Source organism: Sorex fumeus, unplaced genomic scaffold (assembly GCF_029834395.1).
Source record: "Sorex fumeus unplaced genomic scaffold, SorFum_2.1 ptg000075l, whole genome shotgun sequence".
NCBI classification, from domain to species: Eukaryota; Metazoa; Chordata; class Mammalia; order Eulipotyphla; family Soricidae; genus Sorex; species Sorex fumeus.
Genome location: NW_026606132.1, coordinates 10,333,706 through 10,343,195, shown reverse-complemented (window position 1 = coordinate 10,343,195; position 9,490 = coordinate 10,333,706). Strand labels below are relative to the sequence as shown.

General features: G+C 40.0%; 1 protein-coding gene across 1 annotated transcript; it reads left to right on the top strand.

Annotated features, from left to right (window-relative positions):
- Positions 1-2,510: 2,510 nt before the first annotated feature.
- Positions 2,511-3,473, top strand: LOC130038356 (E3 ubiquitin-protein ligase NRDP1-like). Its single transcript, XM_056130246.1, has one exon. It carries the CDS (start codon positions 2,511-2,513, stop codon positions 3,471-3,473), a length of 963 nt encoding a protein of 320 aa, XP_055986221.1.
- Positions 3,474-9,490: the final 6,017 nt, after the last annotated feature.

Here is a 9,490-nt window from a genome sequence, read left to right as displayed (position 1 = left end):
ACTGTTGATATTCTGATAGATTAACTGCCAAACTTGGGACAGAGTGAAAGTACAGGGGTTAAAGCACTTCTTTTCCTATAGCTGAAGTTAGTTCAATACTAAGCAAAACATTTAGTCTCCTCAGGGGGGATAGGGGGATGGGGGTGGGAGGGATATTATCCATGGTGGTGGAAAATGGGCACTGGTGGAGGGATGGGTATCTGATCACTGTATAACTGAAACCAAAGCACAAAAAATTGTAAATCTACAACTTTAAAAAAAATATAAAATAAAATAAAGGGGAAAAAAAAACATTTAGTCTCCTGAATACCACCAGTACTGACCCATAAGAACAGAGCCAGGAGTAAATCCTGAATACTGCTTAGTGTGGCTTCAAAACCAACAAAACTTCAACCTAGAAAAGAAATTTTGTCCATCCTGTATAGTAGAGTATTACTCAAGAGTAGGCATCAACTTTGATGGGGCATAAAAAGTATTAATAAAAACTTATAATTTGACCATGCAAATGGTTACATGGCTATATATATGTATATCTGCATATTATTGTTATTGAAGAATGAAGCTGAGATTATAAAACTTACACCAGAAGGTCCAACAAGTGACTAAAGAGATTTCCAAAATAAGAGATTAGAGAAAATGAAAAGAAAGAAAATTTTCGCATGACGTACATGAAAATTCCCAGAGTGAAAGAACATACTTTTCAGATACAAAAGGGCTCATCTAGTGTTAAAAATTAAAGATGACTTATATCCTCTCTAACACATGCACTCTGTACATTATCAATAAATTTAAGAATAGAAAAGAGAGAAAATCTCAAGATTTTCACAAACAAAATCATTCATCTCTAAAGGAATAAAAATCAGACAATCCCCAGGCTCCCTGTAAGTAACATGAGAAACTAGAAGTCATTGAAGAAATACATAGTAATAAGGGATAGTAATAAGATGTCGGCCGCGCGACATCTTAACAAATTTGGACAAACTTGCAGGCTATTGAATGTAGCCTGCCCACAGGGCAGAGTCTGGCAAACTCCCCGTGGCGTACCAAATATGCCAAACACCAGTAACAATGATGGGTCTCATTCTCCTAAAGAGCCTTGAATATAATCTCAGGGCTAGGATGAAAGAGATGTTACTGGGGCCTGCTCGAGGCAATCGACGAAGGGAAACTACTGTTTTGTCTCACTGATGCAATTAGTCAAAACCCACAGTAGAATAAAAACTTTCTCAGACATCAAAAGCTCAGAAAATTTATTTCCCTACCTGCCTTTTGTAAAGTATTCCCTAAAGATGAATGGGAACAAATAATGAAAGAAGTTGAGTTCAACCTAGAAGAGTATTGAAGGAAATTCTTAAAATATCGCTGTAAGTCTGAAACATGAACAGTTTGAAGTTTGACTTAGAGTAGGTGATAGAGCACTCTCTAGACACCAAGAAAACCAGAAGCAGGACACCAGAGATAAAATAATTTGACTGAATTTTCAAAATGTCTGCTAAAAAGACTGAAGCACTAGAAGAATCTAGCATCTATGAACTCTCAAATCTGTTTTTCCATAGCTTCCTTTGAGCTTCACTCTAAAAAGAAATTAGTGGCAATTAAATAAAAATTAAAAGGACAAGAGAGACAAAGATAAGTTCCTGAACAAAGAGGAGGAAGAGAAAGTCAATAAATCTCAGATAGCTACCATATTTGTAAATGCTATACCCAGAAACATAAAAATAAAGTCCATTAAGGTGGACAAGTGGAGCCAGAGAAATAGTACAATGCATTGTTTGCTTTGTCCATAACCTACTCCAGTTTGATTTTTGGCACCATATATATTTTTCTAAGCAAAAAGAGGAGTCATCCCTGAGCGAAGAGCCAGGAATGAATCCTGAGCACAACTTCATGTGGCCTCAAAACCAAATAATAAAGTCATTGTCACTGTCACTGTCCTCCCGTTGTACATCGAATTCTCGAGCGGGCCCAGTAAAATTGTGAGTCTTGTTACTGTGTTTGGCATATCGAATACGTCACGTGTAGCTTACCAGGCTTTGCCGTGTGGGCAAGATACTCTTGGTAGCTTGCTGGGCAATCCAAGGGGGGCTAAGAAATTGAACTTGGGTCAGCCTCGTGCAAGGCAAATGCCATACCTGCTGTGCTATCACTCCTGTCCAAATAATAAAGTAAGTGATATAAATAAAATAAAATTTACAAAGTTGATCCAAGCCAAATCTCATATACAGTTATAAGAAAACATAAGTAGGGGTGTGTATGAAGATGAAAATATGAAGAAAGGTAATGTAATAGGGAAAAGGTCCAGAAAATGTTCCTGATTGTGACATCACATCAGTTCCCCTGGCAACGGGCTAGCTACTAGCAAGTGTGATTCACACATAGAGAAACCACCAAGATGGGTTACTGGAAGCATTCAGTGAGTGGGACTGACTGAACATATCAGTGTTGGAGTCCTGTGAACTGAGAGAACTTATCTTCCTCACTTGGAAAGACCTGGACTTCAGTGATGAGACATGGGGTATGATGTAACCCGTTTCATAGGGGAAGTTGATGAAGACCTTATCTGTCCTGTTTGTAGTGGAGTCTTGGAGGACCCAGTACAGGTAATTCCTTGTGAGCATTCTTTCTGCAAGACCTGTATCACTCACTGGTTCTCTCAACAGCATACATGCCCAGCAGATGGGAATGTTTTAACCTTCACCCAGCTATGTCCAGTTCCTCGGATAATGCAGAAAATGTTGTTAAAGCTGAAGATCTCCTGTGACAATTCTGTCTTTGGCTGCAGAGCCGTTATCCAGCTTGCTAACCTTGAAACTCACCTCAGGGTCTGCGAGCACAACCCCAAACGCCTTGTGACGTGTGCGGTGGGCTGCAGCCTGGTGATGCCTAGGGATGAGCTTCTCCAACACAACTGTGTTGAACACCTGCACTCACGAATACAGCAGCAGCACTCACATATCGTAGAGTTGGAGAAGACCTCAGAAGACCAGAAACACCAGCTAGTGGTGCAGAAGCGGGACATCCAGGCTCTCAAAGCCTACCTGCGCACACTCCGCAACAGTGAAACCAACCTTCATGACCTGGAGGACACAGCTGAGCACCGTGAGGTTTTACAGTGGGTGAACTCCCTGCAACCAGCAAAAGTCAATCACTGGGATTGGGTAATCTCGACACCAGATACTGCAATGCGGGCTCTTACCAAGGGCTCTCTAGTGGATAGTGGCTGCCCTGCCTCTATTATCGATCAGCTGATTGAAAATTCCCACGAGTGCAGCTGGCCCCAGGGCCTGGCCACACTGGAGACAAGAGAGCTGAACCAGCACTGCTATGAGAACTTTGTGGCCAGGCACATCCCTGGCCTACAGGCTGTTGTAGTGATGGCCTCCGAGAATCACCATATGTCTGAAAACATGGTGCTGGAGCCTGGGATCGTTATGATCTTTGCACATGGCGTGGAAGACCTACTGGAGGCCTGACAAGTTGTCAGGAAGAGATAGACGTCAGAAAATCCAATCCTGCCTGAAACTGGACCCTGATCCCTCACCATATCTTACTATAGTGGCCAATATTTACCACTTATCGCTCTGACCTGGAAGTGGAAGACTTTTGACTCAGCTAGGCCTTTCAGGTGAAAAATGAAAATTCCATCCTTTTTCCTTATTCCTTTCCCTTAAAACAAATTCAAAATGTTCAGTCTGATTGATACAGTGTCACTTCATCTGTTTCCCTGCCATAAGTCCCTGGTTCCAGATATTTTTCAGAAAACACCAAGGTATTCAGAAAACACAACGTTATTCTATGTCTCTAGAGGAGCAGGTAGAATAAGAATACTGTATTCCTATAATACTCCAAGGGGTTGGAGCTTGCAAATCCACCATGCCAAAACAGCATTTACAGGGCAGTTCTGGGCAGCAGACATCCTGAAGAAATGCTATGGGTGGAACTGAAACCCTTACAACAGGGAGGTCAGGAACTGGCCATCATCAATTGGCTCTAACGGAGTCTGAACCTATGATTACAAAAACACCTGGTGTAGCCCCACCTAAGTTATGAGCTCATCTGCTGGTGTTAGACCTGGATACAACCATTTCTAGATGAGCTATTCTTTCCCACACTTTTCGCTTAACTAGGGCTTGAGTGATAGCACAGTGGGTAGGATATTTTTGCCTTGCACGTGACCGACCCGGGTTCAATTCCTCCATCCCTCTCAGAGAGCCCAGTAAGCTCCCCAGAGTATCCTGCCAGCAAGGCAAGCTACCCGTGACTTATTCGATATGCCAAAAACAGTAACATAAAGTCTCACAGTGGAGACGTTACTGGTGCCCGCCTGAGCAAATTGATGAACAACAACAGGAGGACAATGCTACAGTGCTACAGTGAGTGACATGCTTACGGGTACGGTGTTAGTCTGTTAGGGTCAATATTCTCAGCAAGAATCAGCCCACTGCCTCTTTTGGCAAGTGCCATGATACTTTCCCAGACTCCAGCCTCTCTTGGGATTGTAGTTAGTTATTTCTTGATAATTTCCTTTGATATTTATTGTTTGTTTCTATTTTAATTCTTAACTTTCTCCATATATTATTTATTTTCTGTGAAATTCTGTGATTATAGCTACCTTTCCAAACAACAAACTTTATGAAAATTCAGTTTATAAATCTTCCTCCTACTCCTCTTCCTCCTCCTCCCCCTTCCCCTATATCTGTGGTGTGAGATACCTCACTGATATTTTGGTTTGAGTATCCCTAGAAATTTGTGATTTAGATAATTTTTCCGAATGCCTATTATCCATTTGTATTTCTTCTTTGAGGAAATTTCTGTTAATTTCTTCTCCACATTTTCATAAGATGGACTTTTTTCTTGTAAAGTTCTACCAGAGCCTTAAATATCTTGAATATTAACACCTTATTAGATGGGTATTGGGTAAATAATTATCCCCAATCCATGAGCTGTATTTGCATCATTTTTTCCTTTGAAATGCAGAAGCTTCTTAGCTTAATGTGCTCCCATTTGTTATCTTCTCTTCCACTTGCTTGGTCAGTGGTGTTTCATCTTTAAAGATGCCTTAAACTTCAATGTCATGGAGGGTTCTGCCTACACTTTCCTCTATGAGCCTTATGTATTCATTCTGATATTCAGGTCTTCAATCCATTTTGATCTGACTTCTGTGCTTGATATTAGAAAGAGGTCTGAGTTATTTTTTGCATGTAACTGTCCAGTTTTCCCAGCACCACTTGTTAAAGGTTTTTATTTCTCCACGTCATATGTTTTGCTCCTTTGTTAAATATTTAAATGATCATATATTTGAAGGGTTTGTCAGGATATTCAACTCTATTCCATTGACATAAGGATATGTCTTTACTCCAGTATCATGCTGTTTTAATTTCTATGGCTTTCAAGTGCAGTTTGAAGTTGGGGACCCTGATGTCTCTTATCTTCTTTCTCCCAAGGATTGCTTTAGCTATTTGTGGGGGTTTATTTTTCCATATTAATTTCAGGAGCGTTTGATCTACTTCTTTGAAAACTGTTATAGGTCCTTATAGGCACTCTATTGAATGTGTATAATACCTTCGAGAGTATTTCCATTTTGACAATGTTAATCTTCCTAATAGGCTGGAGTGATAGCATAGTGGGTAGGGTGTTTGCCTTGCACGTGGTCCGCCTGGGTTCAATTCCTCTGTCCCCCTGGGAGAGGCCGGCAGGCTACTGAAAGTATCGAGCAAATCAACAAATTTCTGGAGGACAGTGACAAACAGTGACAATCTTCTCTTTTTTTACCATTTAAGAGTTTCTATTTATTTGTTTTATTTTATTGAATCACCGTGAGATAGTTACAAGTTTTCATGTTTGGGTTACAATCTCGACCGTTGCACATTCTCCACGACCAATATCCCCGGTATACACCCCCCATTTTCCACCTTCTTGCTACCTCCATGGCTGACAATATTACCCATAATTTCTCTCTACTTTTGGGCATTATGGTTTGCAATACAGACACTGAGAGGTTATCATTTTTGGTTCTTTTTCTACTTTCTGAACACATCTCCCATCCCGACCGATTCCTCCAGCCATCTTTTTCTTAGTGATCCCTTCTCCATTCCAGCTACCTTCTCCCCTTGGCTCATGAGGCAGGCTTCCATCTTTGGAGCAATCTACCTGCCCCATATATCTACTCTCCTTAGGTGTCAGCCTCATGTTATTTTTTTTATACTCCACAAATGAGTGCAGTTCTTCTATGTCTGTCCCTCTCTTTCTGACTCAATTCACTTAGCATGATACTCTCCATGTCTATCCATTTATAAGCAAAGTTCATGACTTCATCTCTCCTGACAGCTGCATAGTATTCCATTGTGTAGGTTACAAATGTTTCTTTAACCAGTCATCTGTTCTAGGGCTCTTGGGTTTTTTTTCCCCAGATTTTGGCTATTGTGAACAGTGCTGCAATGAACATGTAGGTACAGATGTCATTTCTACTGTGCTTTTTTGCATCCTCTGGATATATTCCCAGAAGTGGTATTGAGGGGTAATATGAAAGCTCAATTTATAGTTTTTGAAAGACTGAGTGACAATCTTCTTAATTAAAGAGTAGGGGGTGGGTTTCCATTTCTTCATATGTTCTTTTAATTCTTGAAATAATGTTTTGTTGTTTTCTTTGTATTGGTCATTCGCCTCTTTAACTAAGCTGATTTTCTTAGATAAAATTTTGAATGGGACTGTATTTACTCTTCAAAATTTTGTCTAAGAAAATCAAGTACCATGGAATTCATTTTGTAATCTGACACTTGTTACACAAAGTTATTGCTTCTAGGATATTTTTCTCACTCTTGCTGGTGAGTAGTGATATTTCACTTTTGTTTTAATTTATATTTCCCTGTTAATAAGTGTCCATCTGTATGTCTTCTTTGAGCAAGTGTCTGTTCAGCTCCTCTCTTCATTTTGATGGAGTCTTTTATAACGGTTTTGCTATTAAGTTTTGTGAGTAATTTCTAAAACTTGGATATTAGTCTTCCATCAGTTGTTTGGTGAGCAACTATTTTCTCTAAGCAATTAATGTAACCATTCTGGATTTCACTTCTTTCACAGTGCAGATAATTCTTAATTTGGTATGGTCCCACCTGGTTATTTTTGCTTCTCTTTTACTGGATAATGCAGTCTTTTTTAAGTCTTATTGAATCACCGTGAGATATTTACAAACTTTCATGTTTATGTTACAATCACATAATGATCAAACACCCATCCCTCCACCAGTGCACATTCCCGACCACCGTGAAACCTTTGAAGATGCCTAGAACCCATAACATGTAGAGTTTGCCTGAGTTTTTCTACAATGATTGCATGTATCTGTGTGTTTTATTGAATTGCTTGTTTCATTTTGAATTGTATTTTGTTTACGGTGTAAGACAAGGGTGCGAATTCTTTTCCTCTTCCTCCTTCTCCTCCTTCTCCTCCTCCCTTCTCTTCTTCCTTCTTCTCTTCCTCCTTATCTTCTTCCTCCACCTCTTTCTCCTCCTCCTCTTACTCCTCCTCCTCCTCCTCCTCCTCCTCCTCCTCTTACTCCTCCTTATTTCTCTTCCCTTTTCAATGAGCTGGGGACTGTCTGGGGTGCAGAGTTAAACCCGGGTTGACAATCTGCTGTACTCTCTTTCCAGCCCCACCATACATTTCATTTAATAAAGGGAAAAAAACTTTCAAAAACCTTCCTTCAAAGTTGTTGCCAGATTAATAGTAGTATAGCTATAGTGCTTGTCTTGCACGTGACTGACTGGGCTAGATCCCTGGTATCCCTTATGATTCCCTGAACACTTCCATGAGTGATTCCTGGTGCAGATCCAGGAGTAATCCCTGAGTACTGCCAGGTGGTGTGGCCCCAACAAAAGAAAACTACAGTTATGGATAAAAAGGGGTAATAAACATACCATTAGAAGATGAAAAACTACAAGAACTATCTTTCCATACAAACCAAAAAACATCATCAAGGACAGGGGAAGATAAATCAAAGAAAATGAACACATCCTTTCTATGTTGGAACCTTGGGATCATGATATGTTCCCATGTGCACTGCCTGGACCACAGTCACAAGTAACCCCCAAGCACCACTGGGTTGGCCAAAATAGCAGAAAACAATTCGTATATAATTTAGGATTTTAAATGTGATTATGTATTAGTAAAATTATACGGTATATAAAAGAATAGCATCAGAATGTAATATTTTCTAAAAGGTTTAAAAATGCTTCCCTTGCATGCAGCCAACTAAAAAATACAGACGTGATAAAATTAGGAAGGAATCATAAATTTAAAAAATTACTTAGAAGGAATTAATGAATTGAAAACAAAGCCTAATCAGAAGGAGTTAGGTAGTTATTAATTACTGTGCCTGTCAAGTTGACAGGTGGGAGATGGAGTGGGGATTGGGATGGGGAGGGAATCAGGAAATACTGGTGCAGAAATGTTTATACTGGTGAAGGGATTGGTGTTGAATTATTATATACCTAAAATTCAACTATCGAAAAATTTTTAATTATGGATTTTAATTAAAAAATCACTTTATATGCCTAAAATTCAACTATAGAAAAATTTTAAATTATGGATTTTAATTAAAAAAATCATTTGTATCATTCGTCATCCCATTGATCTTCGATTTGCTCTAGCGGGTGCCAGTAACGACTCCATTCATCCCTGTTCCATGCCAGTATAGCTCAATGGCATCTGCTCACTACAGGAACACAAAGAGCCTCAAACCATTCTTTCAGGTTCTTGATGAAGAAGTATGACCATCTTGTAGGGGGGTAGCAACGTGTCCTTTTGACATCCTGTGGATCCAGTCAGTAACAGTTATAGTACAGCAGGCCCTCTAAATTGCATTACGTGTTCAGCCACCTTATTTTTGATGCTTTGGCAAACGAGAAAGCATCCCTGATTTTTTTTTGTGGATTATTTGGAAGATCTAACTCAAGTAAAACTTTTAAAAAAAAATTTATTAATGAAACACCGTGAGGTACAGTTGTAGACTTACAAGTTTTTGTGCTTGGGTTTCGTTATACAATGGTCAAGTACCTATCCCTCCACCAGTGCCCATTTTCCAGGACCACGAGTCCCAGTATCCCTCCCACCCCCATCTTCCTCATCCCACTCTGCCTCTGTGGCAGGGAATTCCCTTTTGTTCTCTCTCTCCTTTTGGGTACTGTGGTTTGCATTGAGTGGCAATCATGTTCGGTCTATAGTCTACTTTCAGCATGCATCTCCCAACCTGGGAGGATCCTCCCAAAACCCTTTACTTGGTGCTCCCTCCTCTATCTGAGCTGCTTTTTCCCCTAGCATGTGTGGCTAGCCTTCAAGCTATGGAGTGAAACTCCTGGTAGTTATCTCGAATATTCTTGGATGTTAGTCTCCTATTTTGTATTTCGTCACTTTATATTCCGCAGATGAATGCAATCTTTCTAGGTCTGTCCCTCTCTTTCTGACTCATTTCACTTTTAGCATGATACTTTCCATGTAG

What these genes read in the sequence shown, in the direction of transcription:
- LOC130038356 (XM_056130246.1), top strand. Translation starts at nt 2,511, where the DNA reads ATGGGGTATGATGTAACCCGTTTCATAGGGGAAGTTGATGAAGACCTT.